Source organism: Dipodomys spectabilis, unplaced genomic scaffold (assembly GCF_019054845.1).
Source record: "Dipodomys spectabilis isolate Male_0828 unplaced genomic scaffold, ASM1905484v1 ptg000669l, whole genome shotgun sequence".
Lineage (NCBI taxonomy): Eukaryota > Metazoa > Chordata > Mammalia > Rodentia > Heteromyidae > Dipodomys > Dipodomys spectabilis.
The window spans coordinates 3,996,635-4,023,271 of record NW_024871346.1 but is presented as its reverse complement, the minus strand read 5'-3'; the positions used below and the strand labels follow the sequence as shown (position 1 = coordinate 4,023,271).

The 26,637-nt window shown below is 44.2% G+C and overlaps 1 protein-coding gene across 2 annotated transcripts in view; it reads right to left on the bottom strand.

Annotated features, from left to right (window-relative positions):
• Positions 1–26,637, bottom strand: part of Rcan2 (regulator of calcineurin 2) — a 157,487-nt gene that overhangs the window by 37,743 nt on the left and 93,107 nt on the right. Inside the window, exon 1 of one of the 2 annotated variants that reach the window (XM_042671919.1) lies at positions 21,049–21,174. The exons of the other annotated variant lie outside the window; for it this stretch is intronic. Within the exon in view, the coding sequence (XP_042527853.1) occupies positions 21,049–21,135 (87 nt within the window). The 5' untranslated portion in view covers positions 21,136–21,174. Of the gene's footprint in view, positions 1–21,048; positions 21,175–26,637 lie in introns of those variants that run through there. 2 annotated transcript variants of the gene reach the window in all.

Sequence of the window (26,637 nt, the reverse complement as noted above, 5' to 3'; positions counted from 1 at the left end):
GTCTATTCTCTAGCTCACTGATAGAGTGCCTGACATTAATATTGTGGTGTCTAAAATGCAATTATCTTCTCAGCAGCTTGAAGGAAATAGAGATACTAAAAATAATCAAATAATTTATATGACCACCTTTCCTTCAGTGCTGTGGAGTGTTTGACATGCTTTTCCCCATTACTTGTAGCGACAGATATGATTGACATGGTATGAGTGTGACAGATGCCATTGCTGTGAGGCTGAAGCATTGTGACAATGGTCAACTTAAGATAAACATCATAACTGAAAGATTAAGTACCCAGCTCGTTCTCAAGTGATCATGCTAATGAGCTAGAATGGTTTCGTTTTGCCAAAAAATGAAGACAGGCTAATTTAAAATATGTATTGTGCACATATGATGAACTCAAAGGTAACTAGTTAGAATTTTAAAAAAAGATATTGAACAAAACCAGTAGTTAAGAAAAAAAAATGAAATAATAAAAATGCTCAGAAGCAGTCTAAGAAAACTAGGGAATAAAAACACATGGAACAGAAAATAATGAAAAATATAGCACAGACTTGAATCCAGTCGTGCCAATAGTTGTATTAAATGTAAATGGGTAAACAAATTAATTAGAAGGCAAAGATTGTCAAATCAATTACCAAAGCAATGTTCAACTATCAGTCCTATTCAAGAAATCCTTTATAAATGCAAATCCATGTCTAGGATTAAAGTTAAAGAATGGCAAGTAGATATGCCATGCCAATGTTTATTTTTAAAAGCTGGGGTGGTTACATCAGATCTTCATTATAGAAATGCTGCATTAAAACTTAAAATACACAATAACCAAATCTCTAAGTATCTTTATCTCTAATTCTCTTTTTCTCTATTAAAGGCCTTACAGATCTGTGCAAAATAAAATTAGGAAATATATAGAATTAGTCTTATTTTACCCCTGGTCTTTATAGCTTCCAAATTAAATTTATAATATACTTTTCCTTTATTTGAAAGCATGTGTCATAAAATTTACTCCCTTAGATGAAGTTCAGGAAAAAAATAGCACAATAATTGATCAGGAACATCAGACCCAGAACGGTAGAATTCATATTCTACATCGCTACAAAGAAGTCTTAATTCTTGTCATTGGCAGGGCATATAATTCACTACTATGTAGCCAGTTTCCCAAAGAAACTAGAATGGTATTCTTAGAGCTTACCAGCAAATATGTGGCTCTAATTAAAACACAAAAAGAAAGACTGTCTAAGATTTGAGTAACTAAAGGGATAGAAAATAGTTACTGTCATTTAATTAAAAGGAAATTAAATATCCCAGAAGTTTAAAGAAAATGCAACAAGAAAATCTGCGTGGGAAAGCTACATCATCTTGCACCACAATGAAAATCTGGGCCATATTTCTTTCTTGCAGGAGGAAGTGAGGATTCCAGCACTCGTGTTAAAATAGAGTAGGTGTACATGAAGGAAAATATTTATCAACATTTAGTTAGCACATTGGTCTTTAAACACACAGATTTGGAAGTTATTTCAAGAGCAGATGAAGCACACTTGGCTAACAGCAAATCACCAGGTTCAATAGTTGAAGATGCCGTATTGCCTTTGGGCTCCCCTCCTACGTATGTAAATGTAAAAAAGACATTTGAAGATGCCAGTGGGACTTCACAGATGCACACGGGTGACCGTCCTGGGACTATGCATGCCTGTGCTCAGGTGCTCTGGAACCTTGCCTAGAGGCCAGAGTGAAAGATCTAAGTAATCACTGTATTCCCAAAACCGGGACAATCAGGTCGTCTCTGGCCTTTGACATTTTATAAACAATACAACAGACTGGCTCATTCATCCATTTATTCATTCGTTCAACCAATGTCTATTGAGGGCCTACCAAAAAGTACTGTTCTGCTCTCCACTGACCAAGAATGACAAAGATGGTTCGGTTCCTTCTTAACGCTTCTATTATACAGCTAGATACAGAACAATTAATGTACTCACCCTCGTGCGATAATGAAATCATAACAGTGGTAAGGTGAGGACGATTGGCTGACTGAACAAGGGAGCAGTGACCTCAGGGTGGGAGGTGAGAAAGGCCTCTTGAGGGGAGGTGAGCCAAAGGAGTCAATCATGGTGAAAATCTAGGGAAAGCGCTTCCGGACAGACTCAGAGAGAAGGCCAGGTTGCTCCCAAAGCATAGTGGAGGAGGGGAGCGATCATGTAGAGATGGGTGTGAACGCCACTGAATTGTAGAGGGCCTCTTGGCCAGAGGCTGTACTCCTGTTCATTCTAATGCATGTATTGGGGAGGCTGTGTGCACTAGAATAGAGCAGCCTGATTGGTGGATTGTTTTTTTTTAAAGCTTGCTTTGGTTGCTGAGACCAGATTATAAGGAAGTGGGTATACATGCCAGCAGGCCTGTTAGAAAGCACTGCCATTTCTGTAGATGGTGACGGGGGGGGGGGGGGGGGGGGGGGGGCAGACGGTGATGGGGGGGGGCAGGGCCTCCCTGTAGGCGGTGAAAAGCGGAGTTTGAAAGTGAATCGGAGAAAACTCCTAAGGTAGAGCGCAGGGGGAAAAGAGCGAAGGGGAGACTGCTCTATGCATAGCCTGAAGGATTAGTTCAGAGTAGAATTCTCTCAAGTGGAGAACATAGTAGAAATAACAACAGAACCCTGTAGAAAGAACAGATTCCTCAGGGGAAAGCCAGAGTTCTGCTTGCACGAGCTCAGTATGAATGCTGTCTATTTAGCTACAGAAATGAGAGATTGGGTCTCTGTTCTACCAGGATGCCCAGGGGAGAAGCTGCAAACCATGCTGTGAAATCACCAGGGTGGCCTCATTTTTTGCTACCCTGTAGGCTTATTGTTTAGATTTCTCTCTGTCTCTGTCTGTCTCTGTCTCTCTCTCTGTCTCTCTGTCTCTGTCTCTCTCTCTCTCTCCATGACAAAATAAAACACTCTTGCACCCTTTCAATACATCATCATTTTTGCATAAGCCAGCTTTTCAGCCTTTGCATCAAAAGGACCTTACTAAATCCTTGGGGTTTGAAAAAATGTTTCTAAGGTTAGTTCTTGCTTTATTACTTTATGAAACTCAAGCTAAATTTTCCTCCTTTCACGTGGCATGTGTGCACTCAGGGCACTGGCAGTGAGCACCCCCAGCTCCGGACAAGGGTGCTGTGAGTGAGCCCTGGCTTAGGAGCAAACCCCCATGGGTAGGGTCACGTGTTTCTATCTGATTTATTCCCTGGAGCCGTTCTGATGTGTTGGAGACTATCCAGTTTTACAGATGAGAAAATTAAGGCTCAAGGGACTTCCATGATCTCGCTAAAGTCACAGAGACAGTAAGTGTAAGAGCTGGGTTTCAAACACCTCATCCATCAGTGAAGCACGGTATCTTACTGTATGGAGTAGGCTTTCCTATTGTGGGACTGGAGATGAGCCAATGGGCCTGAAAGATGTGCGTGATTTACATGGTAGCAGGAGATGCACAGACACTGCAGAAACCTGAATTCACTGAATTGTTGCCTGACAGACCATCAGCGTGCATGGAACAAGTTCTGGGCAGAAGAGGTCGCATTCTGAGCTATCTCCTCTGCCCTCACACCCTGTGTTCCTCAGTGCCATTTGGTAGCACAGGAATGACACACGGCCTATGTTTTCCTATTGTCTATGGACTGAAGGAAGTTTCTGGGCCATCGAGTTGTGAGAACATGAGACACCGTCAACATTCAAGATATTTTAAAAAGGAAATTGAGACTGAAAAAGAAAGATTATTTTCCAGGATTACCTGGCCAGTGGCTTCATGTCATAATTTTCAGGCTAGGCTTCTTGAGTGGATATCTATATCCCTATTTTCATTCTCATTATAACAAGAGGTCTTGGAACTAGTTGGATGGGTCATCAACTTCCTATTCTTTACGTTGCTCCTTCTTATTCTTATTGTAATATAAATAAATCAATACCTATGTATGTACAAATGCACAACTCAGTGAATAATTATAGCTCACTAAAAGCATTATCCATACAACCATCACCCAGCTACAGACATGAAATACTCCCAGCACCTTATGAGATCCCCTTTTGCCTTTCCAATCAATAACCACCTTCTGTAGCCCTAGCTATAGATCATTTTCTGACTTTGAGCACCACAGATTAGTTTTGCCCATTCCTAAACTTTATGTCAATGGAAGGTGAATATTTTCAAACCTGCCTTTGTTTGGTCTGCATTATAACTGTGAGAAAGGAAAATTCTATGTGTAAATATACCTAAAAATTTATCCATCCATTCTACTTGGGGCATTGTTATGTATATGTTCTGACTTTATGTTAAAAAATAGACACATGGGATTACAGAGTGGGTCCATGTAATTCTGGGAGACATTGCAAACAGTTTTCTAGAATGGTTGCAATAATTTTCCCTCCCATTGGCAATGCATGGGTGTCTCGGTTTTCCATGTTCTTGCCAGCCCTTGGCATTGTCTTTTCTTTTTTCCTTTAGCCACGCTGCAGGCTGTGTGATAGAGTTTCAGTATGGTTTTAATTTATATTTCTCTGATGACTAATCTTTTTTGTCATTTGACTATGTCTCCTTTGAAATGTCTGTTCAGTATTATGTCCATATTTGAAGATGTCTTTTTTAAAAAACATTTTTGTGATTTAAATCATTCTGGAAACAAGTCTTTTGTCAGATGTAAGGATGGTAAGTATCTTTTTCTAGCCTGAGGCTTTCCTTTTTGTTGTGAGTAGTAACTTTTGCTCAGCAGGAGTTCATAATTTTTAATAAAGTCCAATTTAGCCACCTTTCTAACATTATGATTAGTGCTCTTTATGTCTTAAAGTTTATGAAGTCATTTCCTATTCCACATCTTACTTCTTTAATCTCAGGAAGCTCAGAGCCACTTAGAAGTTATCTGTTGGCTTACACAGGTTGGAGGCTGTTGATAACTTAGCTGTTTTCAGATAGAAGGGAGTAAGGATGATCAGAGGTCAGAAAGGAAGCAGTAGAATGACAAGGAAGGAGGAAGAGGCTCACAGGACCCACTGAAGCTTTGGGGGATGGATGTGAGGGGTGGGGGCAATGATCAGGAATGTACATTGAACCTGGAAAGGGAGATTTCCTTGAGAGGAGATACCAACAGCAAGTCTCAGACCAGTCAGAGCTACATCACACCTCATACTGATAGCATCCTCAGGGTTTGGGTGAAGACACCTCACCAAGCGATTGACACAAGTTCTTGACCAGGCTTAGAATGGGGATGTGGCAGTCACACCCAGTGATGAGGGCTGCAGTCTTTTGTCTTCCTTGGGATCAGTGGACTGAAGGTAGATGCACTTAGAGGTACCCAGTGCCTGCATCGCATATGGCGAGGCTGTCTTGGCCTGCCTCTCTCTGTCTCAGCCAGCTTCTGTAATTGGGTCCATTTCTGTATGTGTGTGACCCAGGGTGGCTGGGAGCCAATGGATAAATGCTTTGGCTTTCTTTCCCTGACCAGGAGGCTCTGCTGCCCATGCCATAACATCTCAAGATTTTTATGGAATCTAGAAACCAATTCCCGTAGCGGGGACCTGCTCTAGCACCTGACTTTGTACTGCTATCGTCTTCCTTGCTTCCCTCCTACTTGGCCTCCATCTCTGCATTTGTCCCAGGCTCTGCTCTCTGGGCCACACAGGCTAAGATGGTATCAAATAAAACTTCTGCTTAATTGATGTTGTCCTATCAGATTTCCAATGTGGGCCATTTTGACTCACAACTTCCAAGGGAGACTCCTGTCTTTTACTAGGCAGGTATCCATAGGAATCAAATTCAGTCTATAAGCTACCCAGGTTAATTATCTGGGTAATGTATTCAAGAATGAATGTGATTCTCTTTGGGCCCAGATCTGAAAGAATATTTGTCTTTACACAGCTGCTAGAGATAGGCCAAAACTGGGGTCAAGATTTATATAGGATCATGAGTGAATAAAAAGTATGGACCCTACACTAATTCAGTAGAAGAGAAATGTGCTACGAAGCGGATTCCCCAGGGAATGGGAATGCATCATTGACCCACATGACTTCTATTGGTGTCCTCTAAGGTTGCAATCTCTGCTCTGAATGTCTAGTATCCAACATGGTGCTCAGAGGTGCCCTGCCCACGTTACTACAGTGGACAAGAAGGAATCTTTCTAGGAACTGCCAGTGGCAGCAAGGCAAGTGTGCTAGGAATGAACAGTGAGATGTGCTTGCAAGAGCTGTGTCCCAAACTGATGCTAGAGAACATGGTAAGAAATGGGTCTTAATAGCAGGGGCTTCTGTGGTCCCGTTTCCATATCCAGTATGTCAAAGGATGAGAGTTGCCAATAGATGGCACCCCTGAACTCCCCTTCTCCAAAGAGTGCCCATCACTGATTTGAGAAAATGAACCATGCTTCCGGAGTAATGGCTATCCCATAATAGCCTCTCCCAATAACTCCATTTCGTAACTACTCTGAATCAATGGGCACACTCTTGGGACATGACCCCGCGAGCACAGGAGGCTCTTGTAAAGGCCATGAGGCGGCAGAAGAAAGGCCAGGGAGGAGGACAGAGCGAGCGGAGGAGGAAGGTGGCGATGGTGACATTTACAGAGCATTTTGAAAGTCAGCCTTCCTATTCCATAGCCCACTGCCATCCCGTTTTATCTCTGCCACTAGCACATTCTTCAAACTCCGCCTGAGGTGACAGTCTCCTCACTGGAGCACAAGCTCTATTTTTGAATTCTTGAGGCTCAACACCATGCCTTGCTCATGAAAAAAATCTTTCTGGAAGGCTCCAGTCTTTGCTCACATGCCAACTTTCCAGCAAGGTTTTCCCTGGCCACCCTAAAGAAAATTCTACCTCCGATCCTGCCCTGTGTTTCGATTTTCTTTCTAGCACATTGCATTTCTAATCTCCCATTTAATTTCATTACTTTATTTCTCTCTCCTCTTACTGGAACATTCCATAGAAAGGTCTATTTTTAAAATTGTTTGGCCTGATGAGGTTTCTCTCTATGTAGACCTGGGCCTGGTATTCCATGGGCACTCAGGAGATATTGATCGAGTAAGGAACATCCATTTCCAAATTGACTCATAGCTAGGCTCTGCCTCTCCTGGTGATTCCAACTAGTGTTTGTAATTCAAGAAATTAATGATTTATTTTTGTACCATGCCAGGTCCTATGCTGAGTGCTTGGGAAGTAAACTTGAAGAAGACACCATCTTTTCCCTCAAAGAGCTTATGTCAGTGAGGTCACTGTTATGCAATCCGGTGTTGGAGATACACACAACTTACAAAGAGTCACAGGGGCTGGGTGTGTGTGCACCTTAAGGGTTGGCCAAGACTCTTAACAGGAACCAAAGCCTTGAGTTGCAGAGGTCTCCAGGCCGCATGGACATTGGTGCGAGTATACGCGTGTGGGTGGGACCACAGTGGTCACTGCAAACAATCATCTCAAGCTTGGATGTCTATGTTCAAAGGAGGTGGAGTTGTTTTCTTGTCACCACTCATTCATTCACTTATTAGCAATAATTTAGATTTAGCAATAAATGGAACAGATAAAACTCTCTGCCTTCATACTGCTTGCCTTCTGGTAAAAGGAACTGGATAATAAAAGAAATGGATAATAAGCAAGACAGATCAGTGGATTATCCATTAGAAAATAACACCATGACTCAAGTGACAGCAAGAAAGTCGGACGAGTCGGAGCCGAGGGGAGCAGTGCGTCCAGGGCCTTGGGGTGCGATGGATCACCTCTTTCTGGATCACCGCTTTCACAATCCTCTCAGTTAGAGCTCTTCCTGAAGTTGGCACTGGCCAGACTGTCATTTCACAGGCTTATTATGGTTTTTTAAGCAAGCCGCACAAAGGAAAGAAGCCTTCGTGTAATACAGTAATTATAACAGTAATTATACTTTCTATTAAATCCTGTGAAAGCCCTAACATAATACACAAACAAATGAAAGGAGCCTGGGCAACGGGCATTGGACAAAGATGCGGTGATTAGGGAGGCAGGCCCGGAGCCTGCAGGCTGGCTCCATATGCCAACTCCATCACCGCCCGGCTCGCCGACTGGGGTAGCGCCTTCCTGTCACAAAGCCCCCCATCTCTCCAACTAGAGGTGTTTCATCTCAGTGGAATACCAGACACTAAGTCCTTGTAGTCCACGGGGCCCGAGGACTCAATGGGATGAGACACAAGTCCTCAATGAATGTCGAGCATGAATGCAGAGCCAAATATGGACTTTTCACCTTGTATTCCTGTTATCACACCCCGAAGAGTAGCATTATTGTATCTGCTTGTACAGAGAAGGGAGAGTCAGATCAAAGAAAACCAGGTTAAGACTGCAAAACGGGTCATTATTAGGGCCAATTTTCACCCCAGCTCATCTGGCTCTAACATCTCTCTGTGTCCGTGATTCTCATGGATTACCTAGAGGTGTTTCATCTCAGTGGAATACCAGACACTAAGTCGCTCGTCCCAAACCAGCAGCCTGAAGATGACGCCCAGAAACCCACCTTCTGCTTCTATCCCCCCCTCCCTGGAGAGCCCTTTATTGCATCATGGGGTTTGTTGGCACTGCGCTGTACTGGGAGAGACTGAAGATGTCCTAATGGCCTCAGGGATGGAAACTTCTGGCTTTTCCTCCCAACTCTAAGCTTTATGCAATGGCTACAAAAGATCCAAATGTTACCTAGAATTCGATTAGAAGTGGTCTTATTGTGTGAAAACTGGCAGAAGTACCCCAGTGGATGGCAGGTCTATAAAGCAGGTGAGATTTCCAGCCAGTGCAGAAGAACAAAGCATGCAGTGTACAACAGAGGAGGCCTACTGGGTTCCAATCTCCCCAGCTGAGCCAGCTGGAGTGTGCTGGTATGTGTCTGGCCTCTTCAACTCCAGGCCAAAGCTTACCCACCCCATGAGGTCTTACTAACTCCTAAGCATGTGTTTAACTCTTTCTGGACTGCTCTGACCATGACAATGGACTGCTCAGGTCATTTATTGAAAGGACCCATTGGTTACTTACACTAGAAAAAAGGCTACTTGTCACTGTGTGTCTACTTTTCTGTTTACAACAGGATTCTGACTTTTAGCTGGTAATTGGACTATCTTGAAACAAGGTAACGTTCTCAGCCTCTGTTGGATACAGAAGGACCCATGATCCTGTTCTTCCCAGTTGAATCTGGGAGGAAGTGGTATGTGCAGCTTCCGGAACCTGTCCTCGCCATCAGAGGAGCTGATCTTCCCCCACCCGCCCCCTCACCCCCCAGCCTCCATCCAACCTTCATTCAGCATCAGCCCAGTGTAGCCCACTGCTGGGCTGAGCAGGCTGTGCCAAGGAATAACTGAATTGCTCCTTCTCCTTGGTTTGTCTTTGATCCACTCTGGGAACTGTTGTCCCTATATATGAACTTACTGGTGCCAGGGTGGGCGTGTGTATTTGCTCTCAGGAGTGACTCAAAATACTCATTCCACGTCGCTGAACATTGTTCAAAGTTTGGGGAGGCATCGAGGCAGAATAGTTGTGGTGGGAAAGGGGCGGCGCCCCCTGGGGTTGTCTGTGTCTGTCTCCCTTCACCAGGAGAAGCGCAGAGGACCCAGGTTTGGATTTTCCTGAATTTTTTTTAACTCCTGACACTAGAAGACAATCAATGGATATCTGTTCCCTGGAATAAACTTCCTGAAGATCTCAGGTGTAGCACTGACACTTATCCATGTTCCTCCCCGCAAAGTCTTTGCGGAATGGCAACCTAATCAGATTCCTGAAACGTTTTTTTTAGTTTAACTTCTTTCCTCCTATAAAAAAAAAACAGCCAAGAATAACTGGCAGGCGGTGCGCACAATTCCAGGATGGGGGGTGGGGCTCTGGGGCTGACTCTCCCGGGGCTCTCATCCGCTCTGGTTGGGTCTAGGCAGTGATCTCCTCTCTCTGCTTCTTCTCAGCAGCATTAGCCACAGGTGAGAACACAGCTGGAGGGACTTGCAGGGCAACCAGAGGATGCGTCACCTCCCTGTCAGACGGGCTTCTATGGCCCAGTCCCACTGGACTTGAGGGTCAGGTCCAAACTCCTTTCTCACGTGACACCAGCTTCTGTCTACTCCCACGTCTACCCAGGCTCTTCCCTCCGGCATTGGGGGTTTGGGGCAGGTTCCCCCCTCTCTAAGGATTCCTTTCCTGGCTCCTATTGTTTCTTCACTTGGTGAATCCCTTCTTAACCTTTAAGGCTGCATCTTAAGAATTCCCACTCCCCAGGGGAGCTGTCCCTCACGTCCCAGACCACTCTCCGAATAGAGCTACAGAAAATGATGGCGTGTTCTCATCTGTTTCCCACCTTCACTTCTTTGCCATTAGCCTGGGTGCGTTCTCTCTCATTCCAGCATTTCTGTATATGAAGCAGAGCCTACTATAAATCACACCCTCCATCATGAAAAAGTGGTCATAACCACTTTTGGTAATAACCACTAAGGCCAGTAATAACCACTCCTATTCGTCAATCATCCACACCTGGAATCCCCGTAATCTAAACGTGAGGAAATTCATCAGTACAAGGAATTATGTCTTCTTGACTTCAGAGTCTAAGCACCCAACCACTGGAACACATCACAATCAGAAATGTGACGTAAAAACAAAAATGAGCAAACTGGAATCTCTCTGTTGAGTTGTTACATAATTTAGGAACTCTTTCACCCAGAATTTTCCATGGAGAAAATCAACTTTCTATGTCCAAGAGAAGTCATGAAGAAGCATTCTAGCTTCTAGCACATTCTGACTTCAAACAGAGCTTCTAGCCCTCTGGGACTACGTAATATTAATTGTTGTTAATGATGCACTAAGTTACAGAAATTTAGAGTCTTTCTCTTTTTGGTGGTAGTACTGGGATTTGAACTCAGGACTTACTGCTTTCTAGGCAAGTACTCTACTACTTGCCCCATCCCTTTTCTGTTTTAGTTATGTTTCAGACAAGTGCTCATGTTTTTTGTCTGGGACCCACCCTGGACTGCAGCCTATGACTCCCCAGTACCTGGAATTACATGCATGCACCACCATTCCCAGACCCTGAGTATTATTTTTTTGAGCACAACAAATGGAGTATTTCCTTACAAAGTGAGACTATAAAACAGATTATTATTAGACACTGAATAGCAGGGGGCTTTGCTTCAATTTTTACATTTCAATAAATCAAAGAATTGTTTATTGCTTTCATGATACAAGTTAATAAGCATTCGAAGAGAGATATGCATGGCAGAATACCGAATTTTAAAGACAAGATGCCTGTTAAGCAAAGGAGAAATTGAACTCGGCTTGGATAATTAATCTAATTTCTAGCTATCTCCAGTGTTAAAGTCGAAATGGGATCTGAAGGTCAATATCAAAAGTGCCACTAGCGCTTGGCATTACTGTGATGAGATCAGTCCACAATTCCATCTAAAATTGCTGTCAAGAATGAGGTGTTTTCTTAACAGGCATCTTGCCTTCAAATATCGGTTCCCGGCCCCCTCCCCGGCCCCCTCTCTCACTCTCTCCCCTTCTCTTTGCTGATTAGAACTGGCCTTGGATCTGGAATCTGTGCCCATCCCTTTCCAAAATGGAATAGAGCCGAGCAGCAACTCCTGGGTTTTGAGAATTGGAGGCTGCCATTCATCTGTCAACACACACTTCTCCCTGTCAACACTCATGGGTGTTTTGGGACACAGGCCTGGACATCACAAAGCTTGCATTTTGTTGACAAGGATGAATGACAATCAATATTTAAATACAGAGAATGCTATCTTGTGGTTTGCTGAAGATAAGGCAGGGTGAGGGGTGGAGAGTTACCAGTGACCTGTGCTGGTGTAGACTGGTCAATCAAGAAGCTAATGGATCTGTGTGAAGGAAGGGGAGCACCATGTGGACAGAAAGGCCAAGAACGTTCTGGGAAAGCTTTGAGGGATGTCAGGAACAGGGAGAGAACAGTCATAACCCAGGTGGTTGGATTCGATCTGACAAACCTTGAGGCCCACAGCAAGAATGTGGGCTTTATTTGGAGTGTGACAAGAGTCAGTGAATTCCAGCAGGGGTGGGGAAGAGATCTGTGCCTGCTTCCTTGTCTACCAAGTCAGCCTAAATCATTCTACCACAGCCCTTGTGTCTAAGGACAGCACTTCCTGTCTACCCAGGAAGTGTTCCTACTGCCTTCTGTTCTCAACTGTCACCTGCTCATGGAGGCTTGGAAGAGCCTGGTAAATCCCGACCAAGGTAAGAGACATCCCCTGCGAAGACCTGCAACATCTCTGTCCTGCCTGGGACCTTAATTCCTCTCTTTCTGAGTCTGTGACTTCCATCCCATAGTTCTGTCTCTGCAGCACATGCACTGCTGCCCCATGCCAAGTTCACTTGACAGCTGCAGCAGAAAGGCTTGACTGAATGAGGAGCAAGTAAGTAGAATGCCTAGGAAAGAAGACACACAACTCCACACAAGAAATCTACTCATTATAGTCACAATGAGGGTAGTGGGTAACATTACTTGTGCTTGCTCTGTCTATTAGTCTCAAAAGCATTTGTTTCTTTCTATCAGCCTCTGACGTAGGGACTGTTATTTTCGACATTTTGGAGTTGGGAAAACAGGCATAGAGAAGTAAGGTTCCTTGGCCTAATCCATCGATGACCAAATAGAGAATGGTCATCTGCCAGGATGTCTGCTTAAGGAGCCTGGACTTGCTTCCCTCTCACATGCCCTCCACCAGAAGTAGGGACCCCTTCCTTCACAGGTGGATGCAGCCCTTTCCTCTCAGGGGTAGAGGGAAGTAGACAGAGTAATTTCTGGCACTGCATAGGTGTTGTACCCAACAGGACTGTTCATCCCTGCCTCTTCAGAGTCTTCTCTGAGGCCTTGACCAAGAAAGAAACTCAATACATATTTGATGAATGAATGAATGAAAACAATGTGCTCCCTAAATAGTGCCTGACAAACTGAATGTTCAATGCTTTGCTGCTATTATTAAGGGTGCTCATTGCATATGCATCCAGTTCTAGGAAAGAAAGTCTGAGATGCCTTTCATGGTCACTAGCATAAAGCACAATGACGTCATAGAAGGTGAAATTGATTCTCTTAGGATTCTATTAGGTGTTCTGATGCCAATGCATGAAGAGATCTTGTTTTGTGTCCTGAACAAAATCTGGTCCAAGTTTTGTGACCTCATTTACCTTGAAGGGTTTCTGGGAGGAAAGTGAATTGTGTGCAAGTTGAAAAGCAGTATCTGAAATTAAAATATCATTATTATTGCTTTCACCACCTCAACTCTACATTTCTTTGTTATTGTTGTTTTTGTTTTTGTATTGGTCCTGAACTCAGGGCCTGGGTGTTGACCCGGAGCTTTCCTACTCAAAGCTGTTACTCTAGTTACTCTATCACTTGACCCACAGCTCTACTTCTGGCTTTTTTTTTTTTCTGCTGGTTAATTGAAGATAAAAGTCTCATAGACTTTCCTGACTGGGCTAGCTTTGAGCTGTAATCCTCAGATCTTGAGCAGCTAGGATTATAGGCATGAGTCACTAGCACCTGGCTACGCTATGATTCTTCATTATTTACCCCTCATAGAATCAATGGGAAAATACACAGCCACATAAATAAGGAGCTGTCTGCAAGGTGCATCAGGCACGTGATGCACCCCTTCACACCCTCCCACTAGCTGGCACGGCCAAAATCTAAGGCAGATTCCCAGGGAGTTCACAAATGGATTTGAAATAAAATCCAAAATGATGTCATGGCTGTACTCATCACAGTGTTACCTTTATGGGGGAAAATTAGGATGGTCTTAACTCTTGATTCACAGAAAGGTTACGGTACCACTGCCGATAGGAGATATAAGACAGTAGCAGACCTTTTGAACAAAATATAAATACTATAGATGAACACAATGTCTAATCCTCTAAGATTTATACCCCCAAATGAATTATTGACTTATTAACTTATCCCTGGGGATATTCCAGTAGCAGAAAGAATAGTTTGAGTGCCATTTCTGCCAGCTAATAGTTATGTGTAAAAATTTAACTTCCCACACCTCAGAGCAGATCAATAAATGCTCAGGAATGTGCAGACTTACATGGCAGAATTTGCCATGTGCAATATGCATGGTACTTGAAGTGTTTTAGGGAACAAGCAGTTATTAGAAGTTCTTGAAGTTGCCCCTCTCTCTTACATTATATATATAGGTGTATATATATATATATATATATATGTATATATATATAATATTATGTAGTGTAATATCATGTTGATCCAGGGAGAGCTAGCTTCATGGGACCTCTGGGTTGGTAAACACTTGGGACTGTGACATTTATGCTCAAATTTGGTGAACACCCCCCCCCCCCCAAGGTTGAACACAGCAAGTGCTCACACTTATCCTGTACACCTAGACATAAGGGGGAAAAAATCTCACACCTAAGTCACAACCTACCCTAGGGTTGGAAAAGAAAGTTGACCCATAGTCCAGTTTCCATTCTAGATAAGAGTGGAGCCAGGCGCCGGTGGCTCACGCCTGTCATCCTACCTACTCAGGAGGCTGAGGTCTGAGGATCACAGTTCAAAGCCAGCCCAGGCAGGAAAGTCAGGGAGACTCTGATCTCCAATAAACCACTAGAAAACCAGAAGTGGCACTGTGGCTCAAGCGGTAGAGCACTCGCCTTGAGCTGAGGGACAGCACTCAAGCCAAGAGTTCAAGCCCCATGACTGACAAAAAAAAAAAAGAGAGTGGACCTCATGCAACTTTGTGTCTGTTTGAGATCCCCATTTGAAAGTACCTCTCAAGGTGTGGTTAAAGTCTTATTTTAGAATCAGCTTATTTTTAGAGCCAAGAAGGCATAGGTTCCCTTTATATAAAGAAATTTGTCCCTTTACATAAAGAAATTTGTCCCTTTACATAAGGAAATTCTAGGCCAGGAGTGGGTTAGAAAGCATATATATGACTTCCTTAGAAAGCTGGGCTATTTACTGCAAAATAGCCATGCTCACTAAGCTTACAAGCTGAACACACAAAGTGATTACAAACGCTTAGGTATCATTTCTTTTCTTATGTGTCACTTCTGAGCTTTATCAGAAAATACTAAAACAGGCCCTGTAAATTATAGCTGCACTCAAACAGAATCACTAAGGAAGCAAAAAAAAAAATCACTCTTGGCATTTTACATCAAAATCTGTTTCAGGAAACAATTTACACTCCGGTTAAAGGCAAAAATAACCAGTGCTTCACTTTGCGGCGGGAAGACAGCCCTTTAAACACGTCATCAAGTTTTGAGTTAACAGTTTTTGCTTAAGCATGCCTTAAAAAAGAAAAAGTAGCAACTTTTTCAGAGGCAAAAAAAAAAATATGGAGTATATGCTTGTTTTTAAAGAATATTAAACTTCATAGAGAAATTCTTAGGGCTAGCTATTTGTAACAGTAAGTTTCATGTTAATCCATTTATTTTCAAAATAGCCTCTATTCTAGCCCTGGTTATCATCAAATAAATAGATTTTTTTTGTTTTTCTAGAATCTGCTGTGCACCTGCCACCCTGTTGCCTCTCACACATTCCCTTCTGGTTTTCACAAACTAAAAAAAAATACAACTAATATTTTAACAAGTATTTTATTTATTTTTAATTTATTTTTGGGCTGGTATTGAAACTTGAATTCAGGACCTCACATTCTCACTTGTTTTTTGTTTTGTTTTTTTGTTTTTTTTTTGTCTGTTATGGGGTCTGAACTCTAGGTCTGGGCACTGTCCCTCAGCTCTTCAGCTTAAGGCTAGCGCTCTACCATTTGAGCCATGGTGCCACTTTTGGCTTTTTCTCCTTATATGGTGCTGAGGAATTGAACCCAGGGCCTCATACATACAAGGCAAGCACTCTACCACTGAGCCACCTTCCCAGCCCCTAAAAAATATTTTTAAAAAATATTTTGTTCTTTGAATAGGAAACAAAAGTTTTGTTCCATGTGCTATTCTTTGCTACTGAAAAGTTACTATGAATAACTGTAGATTTTCATTTCTAAGTTGTGGTGTAAAAGTATGGTTGTTGAAACCCCAGAAAGAGTTGGGGAGATCTGTAGCGCCATAAATTTATGGTCACATCCAGATCCTTAGCACATCCCAGGTCTCAGACTCTTTGACAAACATCCAGAGGTTTCTCCTTGAAACAACTCCTGAAATTGGGCACTGGTGGCTCACAACTCTAATCCTAGCTGTTGGGGAAGCTAAGATCTGAGGATTGAGGTTTGAAGCCAGCCCAGGCTGGAAAGTCCATGAGACGTTCATCTCCACTTGACCAGTGAAAAATCAGGAGTAGAGCTGTGCCTCAAGTGGTAGAGCTCTAGCTTGGAACAAAAAACCTCAAGGATAGCACCCCAGCCCTGAGTTCAAGCCCTAGGACTGGCCCAACAAGACAAAACAAACATTCCTGCAACCCAACACTACATAGTTTATATTCACTTGCATTATTGGTCTCGCTCTCCAACCAATCTTACCAAACTAAACAAGTCTTTTGAAATTTCCAGTGGTTCAAATGCCACAAGGGATGTCATGGTCAGTAGAGGTGGCTATGCACTGCTCATCTTACAACTTACCCAGTAGCGTGACATAGACAGATTGTGTGCAATGAAACATAAAATACTCGGAACAGTACTTTTCCTTTTTGCTAGTGGGATGAGGGCATGGCTAGAAAAGTTGAGAGATCTGTGGGTATTTCTGAGGAACTTCGAAGAGAGGATTCTGAAAGTTTAAAATTGATAGAATTTTAAAGTGATGGATATGCCCAAATATCCTGATTTGCACATTTAACTGTGTAAATGTGTATGTACCAAAGCATCACATCGCACCACTTAAATAAGCACAATCAGGCTCTCCAGGCCCACAGAGGAATGAAACAAGAAAAATGATATATAGCTTTCAGAAGAGAAAAAAGTAACCGACCAAGAGCGACCCTTAGATTGCAAGCCAACGATGACACACTTTTCATGGAAAATAAACTTCTACTTCCACTTCCTCCACTAAGATCAAACAAGAATAAACATGAAGTGGTGAGGTTGAGTAGGGAGGTTCCAGACATGTGTCATGTGTTAGCAATGGCCTTCATTGGTCCTCAATGAAAGGAAGGTTAAATAAATGGAGACAGGTAAGAACCTATTAGAGAAAGTGTCCTGTCTCTCCACCTACCTTCCATCCGCACGGAAGGATTCTTCCCTCAGGTCTGCTGCTGGTTCTTCCACTACTGCATTCAGAGCTTCCCATAATTTGGGAGAGCATCAGTGTTACCGCCTCAGAGATGCTTCTACGGCCCTTGATTCAACATCCAGGTCTCACTATGCTTCAGGTTTTATATATTTGTCTTTCTAGCCTTCGCCACTCTCTGAAATTGCCATGTAGGCGTATTTGTTGCTAGTTCATTGTCTGTCTCCTATATGAGAATGTGGATGTTCAAAGGCAGATTATCTGTCCTGCCCACCTCTCCCCTCCCCAGTGCCCAGAGCCTCGCCTGGGTGGTAATGTCCCACACAGTTTCTGAATGGGCCACGAAGGGTCTTTGAAACACTTCTGGGTCTGCATCTCTGATCAGAACTTGGTCTTTTTCCTTGACTTCTCTAGTGTAGAGAAGGGAGCTTTGTGAACTTCTGCCTGCAGTACTGATCCCTAGAGAGACAAGGCTGGATGGGGACTCCTGACGGCTCACCCCTGTTTGGGTGTGGGAAACCACCCATTGTAAAGAAGGGGTGCCAGCCTCCTCTCCCTCCCCTGCCCATGTTGGATGTCACCTGGAAGGACAGGGGCGCTCTGCTCCAGGCAGCGATGTTAGCTTTCAGGAGTCCACGCCCAGTCACCAGCAGTAGAGGATTCTTTTACTGTCAGGTCCAAAATGGTAGAGAAAGTATAGGTCTGGGATGTTGGTCAAGCAGCACTGGTGGACCAAAACTGCATTCATGAAATCTTAGTTTGGGGCATCTGGATCAAAGTGCTTCAGCAGAGCAAGGTTGCCCTCACTCACGCAATCTGTGACCAAACCAATCAGAACCCTGGCTCCAGGTGACCAGCTAGGACCCACCTTCCTGCAGGTGAATGATGTGAGAAATTCAGGGCCTGGGACCTGGGTATCATCAATCCTTCTAAACACTATCCAATAAGCCAATCTAGTTTGAAAACCACCAGAATAAATTGTAACGCCAGTTCCTTTCCCTGTTCTTGGATTCCTTTCATCTTTCCAAGGGTTTGGCTCTTTCTGAATTGGGAAGACTATTTTCTGAAATATAAACATAGCTAGCTAGTCATATCACTTTTCTTCGACTAGGGGTTCAGATGAGAAACTCTGACCACTGGCATGCAACCAAGCAGGGAGATGGAATTTCCAGAAAGGGACAAACATGGCAGACTGCTTTAAAAAAAAAAAACCACAACACTTTTATCTTTAAGTAGTTGTACAAGTAATTGTTAAGTAGTTGCCATTCAACAAAACAGTGTATAAATACAATGACTCCTTTTCATTATTGCCTTTTCTCTGTGATACTATTGCTCCAGAAGCTTTGGCTTCCTACCTCACTGGGTGAGGGAGGCAATGCCTGTACTCTCCCCTCCACCAGAATTTTACTTTTGAATTGCTTCGTGACCATAAAACGGTCAGGATTTTTAAATGGCTTTTTAACATTTTATTATCTTTAAGTAGCTGTACGAAGGGGTTTCAGTTCAACATGTCCATTTATGAGTACAATGTCCGCCCCTTCCAGCATTCCCCCTACCTTCTATCTTTGCTCAGCACATCCCTTTGGCCCCTTTCATTTGTTAATGTTCCCTCTCTATAAAAAACGCAATATATGTCTCTGCTTGAAACTGGTGTCAGTGCTGTATATTAGATGGCTACGTATCTGAAACAGAGGACCATATCTTCTATGCTCTCTCTCTCTGTCACTCTCTCTCTCTGTGTCTCTGTCTGTCTCTGTCTCTGTATGTGTATATAGGGACGATGGACACTTTCTTGACTTCCTGTGTCCTGGAATGGCACTGTCCATTCAGCTGAGACAGGACATCCCAAAAGGTGAGCAAAACAAATCTATCACCATCTTTAGGGAATGTGTAAAAAAGATGCCAGGGATAGTGGTGTGGAGGCTGGCTTCCATTTATTGAGCCCTGAAAATGAGTCAAGCACTGTATTTAATTTTTGACATGCAAAATTTCCTTTAACCCTCCCACTAAGCCAATAAGGGAGGAGATGAGAAAACTCACCCACCATAAAACAGATCTATCACTATTCAGAGCTATTAGCAGAAAGGACACACAGCCAGCCATCCTGCGAGTCTTCCCAGAACCTGCCACACATTTCTGAAGAACAGCAGCAGCTGCTTCATTATCTGGTCCCAGCCTCCTCCTTCCCTTCTTCCCCACGAATCTCTCACCTAGCACACACTGCAGCTTCGCCACTGACTCATTCAACTGCAAGACGCTCTACCTCCCCTGGCTCTGTATAAAAGTCTTCCATCTTGAAGTTCAAGTACCAGTTTTTCCGTGAGGACATCCCAGCCATTCAAATGCAAGTAACTGTAAGCACTGTGTGTCCCTTTAATTTTGTTCCCCTTTATCTCTACAAAATACTGGGCAAGTAGCTACTTTATGCTGCAGAAACATAACTTAATCTCCCTGTGTTAGTAACAATCTTGGTATATCATAGGTCCCTAATACATACTTTCCCTACTGTGATTTCTTGAATCAGAAGGGGTTGGAACTATCTCAGGACATTCTTGGGGTTGACAATAGAAAAGTTGAGATGGGGAAAGGGAGCTGTTCCCTCAATCCAGTTACCAGCACTGAACTAAATTTAAGTGGGCTCTAACCTGAGGGGTTTCGATGCCCGCCTTCCCCCGGAGTGCTGACATGGTACCTGGCAGGACAGTCTGAACACGCACCAGACCTTTCCATTCTAACTTCCTTCACCTTCTCAGGATGGGAGGGAGACACCGTGTTGGGATAGGAATCGGTAACCATAGAGCTACGCTTCAGAATGCAAGAACAACAATAAAGCAGAAGATTGAATTCATTTCAAAAGATTGTTCAAAACAGCAGCATTGAATGGCGTAGTCATGGGTGACAGTGACATACAAATCCCATCTGTGAGGTTCGAGGCTGTCACCTGCACACTCAACAATACGAATGCAGGGGCTTCCTGTAAGTAGGATCAACAGAGAATGGTACTGGTTATGCAATGTAGTTCCCGACTTTCTTCCTTCCACCACTAAACAAACAACTTTCAACTGCCCTCTCTCTCTCTCTCTCTCTCTCTCTCTCTCTCTCTCTCTCTCTCTCTCTGTGAATTGTTTAAATAAGAAGCTCTGTAGGTTCTTTTACTGCATGTAAGAGAAGAAATAAGATTCTGGTTTGACAAGCATGGGATCTTTTCCATAACAAAAAACCAAACTGGAAAAGAACAAAACAAAACAAAACACTGAACCACATCAGAGGAAAGTTACCCATGGCAATTAACCATGGCTTCAGCCAGGGCGGTGTGTGAAATAAGAAGTCCTGTGATGCAAATTTTATTTATTTATTTATTTAGCCTGAACTTTCTTTCATGGCCATTGTGCACCTGACAAAGGGAATTTCAGCAGTTTCTCTTTAACTTCCATCTCCACAGTCCTGGGGACGGAAGCTGCCATCTGCAGGGCAGCTTTTGTTCGATCCAGGAGCAGATCTTAGTGTATTTAAGGGGCAAGCCACTGTCTAAGCATCCTGAATGTGGTGCTTTTTATGTGAGCTTCCTTCAGTAAATCATTGTTTTAAAAACCCTCTTAACATTAAGAGCTGGCAAATTCTCCTTGTTGATGAAGGTATAATAGATGAATATGCAAACATGTCTACTAAGAAAGAAATGACCAGAGATTACCTAATAGAGAAGCACAAATAATCCCCAGACAATAGCAAACCTTATCTCATATCCAAATAACTTATTCTAATCCATGTAACCATGCATGCACCACTCGAATTTCTAGCCCAGACTAGGAGCTGGACACTCTTTAACCGAATGAGGTCTGATTATCCAGCTTCCAGACAGGCAACAATGATAAATAAGATTGCAGGTGCATACCTTAACCTCCACATTGTTAAAGACCTCCACATCCACCACACAGGCAACCAGAGTAGAAACATCACAGTCCATGCTAGGGGCTGGCATTCCCCCCGTCTGGATTTTCAAGAAAGTGTTGGGCAGCCTCGGAGTTGTGAATGAAGGGAAGCGCCTCCAGAAGGTGTGGGCTGTCACCAGGCCCGGCTGCTGCAGCTCTACTCTGAGGATCAGCTGGGGGCTCAGGGACCTGGAGCCTCCTGAGCTGTGAGCAGTGGAGACGGCAGGGCACAGCAAAGAATCACGGCCAGCTCTGGGCTCTCGGCTTCGGCTCTCTCATGGCAATGACATCACCACAAAGACTGACACAAGCCGAAGCTTCCCCCCCCCCCCCCCCCCAGCCTTTTATCTCTAGGCAGTGCAGTGGAGCAAATTGAACACGGTTATGTGCTAAATCTGAACTCAGACTAAATCAATGCAGGCAGCGTTAGCAAGGAACTGAGTCATAGGCTGATGTTTCAGCTTATGGTTGCAAGAAATAAAGAAATAACTGAAGCCGGGAGTGGGGGGAGGGATAAATCTGACACCAGCAGTTCAGCGGGGAAGGAGGGGGAGAGGGAGGGAGGAGGGAGGGGGAGGGTCATCCTGAAGTTAAGGTTTGACAATTTTATTCTCTGCCTCAGAGATGAGCAGGAAGTTGGGGACGTTTTTGCAAATTGCTTGCACATAATCGTGCTGGGCCGGGAGGAGCTGTCAGACACGGTCTGGGCTTCTTAACTCTTTCCAGGCATGGACTGAAATTGCAATCCACCCTTGAAATGACTGGAAAAGAAAGCAAAACTGCTCGTCAATCATGTAGGCAGCCTGGAGAGGAGGAGATAATGAGAGGCGTGCAGAAGTGTGGTTGTTGGAAGCACGTATGTAACGCTACGCACCGTCCCAGACTCTGGGTTTTGGGCTTCCTCCAAGGTCATGGAAACCAAAGGCAGTCCACGGAAGGGCGTTTCAAGTGAATGGTTTCACTCAGGGACAGATGGCCGGGTCTGATGGGCAAACTCACTCATGTGGGTCATTGTCACAGCCTTGGGGCTCTCTTCGCCCTGAGATTTTTGAACACCACAGATACCCTTTGCTTCTTTCCTGATTGTGAATCCCTGAAGGACAGAGCTGTGGCAAACTCAGTTTCAGATCTCGAACCCTTCACGGATTGGCTGGCACAGGAAGACTGTATGTGGCTGACAACTAAAGCAATCCAACAGGCACAGCCTTCTTTCACAAAGAATATCGGTTTGGTTTTCCTTTCTTCATTAGGTATATAGGTGCCAAGAAACACCCATTCCAGCAGAACCTACCTTCCCCCCTCCCCCAACCCTCCCCCCATCCCTGGAGAAGAGCAGGGATTTGCCCTAGGCCAGTGGAGCAGTGTACTCTACGGCAGATTTGGAGGTCGTGCATCGGGGGCAGGGGATGCAGGACCGGGGTTTGAACTCAAGGTTCTTGCACTTGTTACTTGTTAGCAAGGCTGTTGGCTCCGGAGCCACACCTCTCATCCTTTCTCATGCTGGTTAGTTTTGAGATAGTGTCTCGCTTTCTGCCTGGGCACACACCTGAACTGTGATCCACCTATTTTAGACTTGCCCTTGTAGCTGGGATAACAGGTAGGTGGCGACATGCCCAGTCCAGCTTCTTTCCATTGAGGCGGAGTCTTGCGAACTTTTTTTTTTTTTTTAACTGCTCAGGCTGGGTGAAACCATGATCCTCTCAATCTCAGCCTCCCATATAAGTTAGGATGAGAGTTATGCCCCATCACGCCCAGCTGTGGGTTGGGAAGGGGTCTCCTGACCTTTTCTTTCCAAGGCTGGCTTTGAACCATAATCCTCTCATTTGAAGTATCTCAAGTAGCTAGGATTACCAGTGTGAGTCACATGTGCCTGGCTAGATTGGCGCTCTTCTGCTACAAGCTTGGACAAGGCATTCCAATTTTACATGTAGATGAGAAAAGTGACATTTCATACCTGGGTGGAAGTTCTGTGGTTGGACCATTTGGAAAATACCCTTCAACCAGGCCTTTTCCACAGTAACAGTCCACAACTACAGACAGACTAATGAAATGCTTGTGTCCTTGTGTGCATGTGGTGTTTGTGTGTGTGTGTGTGTGTGTGTGTGTGTGTGTGTGTGTATGTCTGTGGCACCTATTATGTTATCTAGGGAACTACGAAGAATAGGAAGTCATTTGTGCAAAGGATTCACACTTTCTGAAGATGACTATGTATAAAGCTCTGTGCAAAATGTCTTGAGATAAAATAATGAAAAATTATGCTCACATTTTCACCATCCTCTAGGGGTTAAAATCCTGGGAAGCCATACAATACGGAGACAAAACATGTTTTTTGTTGTTGTTGTTTTTGTTGGTGGTGGTAGTGTTTATTTTTGCTTTTGGTTTCTTTTTTTCTTTTTTTTTTGTGGGAGCAAGTGGGGGACACAGAAATGGAGGGAGGAAGGATAAACAAATGCAAACATCTGTTCAGTATACGCCATGTGGAAAATGAACTATGTAACTTGTGGGAAGGGATTGGAGGGGGAGCTGGGAGGAAAGCAAAGAAAGGGGTGACACTGTCCCAAGACAGCAATGTACTCATTATCCAACTTGTGAAATGGCAACCTCTCTGTACAACACCTTCATAATGACAATGATACTATACTTACCCCAAAAATATGGTGACAAACATTCATTCAGAGCCAGACAGTGGTGATAGGGGCTGAAGGGTTATGGGGCTGGGTGGGGGGCTGGAGAAAGAGCCATGAATGCGAATGCTAGACAACGTGTTAGAATGGCAGGTGAGCACCTGACACGCACAAATCCCTGCCTTTGTTCAGATGTGGAACATGGTAAGATATTGGCAGACAGGAAAGCGAGGGGAGCTCTCCTGCCAGGAAAAAGCAGGCTAGAAATGCCTGCAGGAAAGGAAGCATAAGATATTCAGGGCATGTCAGGTTAAACATGACATTTAAAGCTTGAAGAAAACAAGGAAGCAAGATTAAGGGAGTAGAGCACCTGGGAGGGTTCTTTGTGTCGCTCTGGCTAACCACGGAGCGCCAGGCAATTTTTGAGGAAGTGTGACAAGCCTCTGTGGACGTAGACTAGAATGCACTTAAAACATAAAGTATGTACAAAGATAGGATGTGGAATATTATTGCCAGCTGTTCAAGAGAAAAAGCAAAGAAATGGATTTTTTTCCATATGGTACCACACATCCTAAAATTTACTTTTTAAGGTTACCAGAGCGGCATGCCTGCATTCAACTCTCCCAAAATTCTGACTTGTAGCTGGGCGACGGCGGCTCACGCCTGTAATCCTAGCCACTCAGGAGGCTGAGATCTGAGGATTGTGGTTCAAAGTCACCCTGGGCAGAAATGTCTGTGAGACTCTTTTTTTGGGGGGTGGGGGGGGGGTCTGGTCATGGGGCCTGAACTCTGGGCCTGGGCACTGTCCTTTAGCTGGTCAGCTTAAGGCTAGTGTTCTACCACTGGAGCCACAGCGCCACTTCCGGCTTTTTTTCTTTATTGCTTATGTGGTGCTGAGGAATCGAACCCAAGGCCTCATGCATACAAGGCAAGCACTCTACCACTGAGCCACCTTCCCAGCCCCTGTGAGACTCTTATCTACAATTAACCACCAGAAAACTGGAGCTGGTGCAGTGGCTCCAAGTGGTAGAGCACTAGCCTTGAGCAAAAAAGAGCTCAGGGACAGTGCTCAGGTCCGGTGTTCAAGCCCTATGACCAACAACAACAACAAAAATCTGACTTGTACTGAATTCTAGTTTCTATTTCCAAGAGCTAGCAGAATGCCTGGCACATAGGGGATTGTCCAAAAAATATTTGAAATATGAATAGATAAATGATTGAATACATCCTCAAAGGTGAGCAGAAGGACTGCAAGCCAATACTTTTGACTCTTGATCTCAGGATTGTAGGCATTCCCTTGTCAAGAGAAACGTGTGCATGCAAGTTCCGAGATGACCTCTGATGTCTCATAGCTGAGCTTCAGCACCTCTCTCTTCCAGAGTAAATGCTGCATGAATCAGGCAGAAATCTTGGGGAAACCACAGCTCTTGAGATCAGTGACCATACGGAAGGACATGGACACCTCAGACAGCAGCTGTTTCTTCTCCCTGCAGGCTGGGTGACAGGTTGACACAGTGACCTCCACCTGAGCAGGTGGAGCTGGGTACCTTCCAGTGGTGGCAGCAGTGGCCACATCTGCTATGCTAATGAGCACGGATGACCCCGTTACTGCTAGGGGCAGCCGAGGACTTGGTTCCTTCCCCAGGTCCTCTTGAATTTTGTTTTCCATGTTTATTCGACAAAATTTCAAACATACCCACTGGTGGAGCAGTGCACAGCGGGGCACCTGCACCATACAGGTACGAGAATGAACCTGAGGCTGATCTTGCTTCTGTTGTCAGTGGAACTCACAGTCTGGTCCCTACTCTATGCGGGAGATGTTTGGGCCCCCTTCAAGAGGAAATTGAATATTCTGGAGAAGGACTGCTATCTGTCATTTAACAAGTCCTCCAGATGTTTCTGGTGTGCTCCAGGGTCTGAAGCCTCAAAACCCTGCTCTAGGCCCATTCACTTCTATTCTCCATCCATCACTTCAGAGTAGATGCCTACATCCTGTTGTGTGGACTGTAAATGTTTCAGTATGTCTATCTCTAAAGACAGGATTCCTCTTTACCAATTAAAATACTTCTCCCCACATAAATCCAAAGAAAGCAAGCAAGAAAGAATGTTTCCTGTTGTCCCCAAATTTCCTGCCAGCATCCACATACCTACACCTGCACCTGCAAGGTCCTCTTACCATCTCCCATGCCCTCCCTGGCCACATCCTACTGCTGGCTGGTTTAACAGGTGGCACATTTAAGTCAGTGGGATATTTAATTGGATGTCATATTCAAATTGGGAAGCACACCAATATGTCTCTCCCATCTTTTTTTACAGTGTAAAGTTCTCCTCCATCTCATCTCTTTTTTTTTTCTTCCCTTGCAACACCTTGTTGATGATGAAACCGTATGATCTGTCCTTCAGGATTTCCCTCAACCTGGTTTTCCTGATGAAATACACATCGAGCCTTTTAACTGTCTTTGCTCATTGCTTGAGGCCCTGTGCATGAGACCCAGAGGCTAAAGAGATTCATGTTTGGTAAGTTCCCTTCATGGATGGTGCTGTGTGCTGCTATCATGGAGTATCAAATGGGTGGCTGGGCTCTCTCTGATGTTAGCAGCCTTTCATATTCAACGTCTTGACCATTCATTGGAGTTGTTCAGTGGTAGCATTTCTTTCCTTCTTCTTTTATTTGATGCATGTTTTCCCTAGTATCCTCCAAAGGTTATTGATTTTTTTCCCTTTCCTCTTCCTCCTCCTTCTTCCCCTCCTCCTCTTCTTATTTGGTGCCAATACTGGGACTTGAACTCAGGGCTTGGGCCCTGTTCCTTAGCCTTTTCTCCACTCAAGGCTGGTACGCTACCATTTGAATCACGTCTCCACTTCTGGCTTTTGCTGGTGAATTGGAGAGACAGAGTATCTTGGACTTTGCTGCGTGGGCTGGCTTTA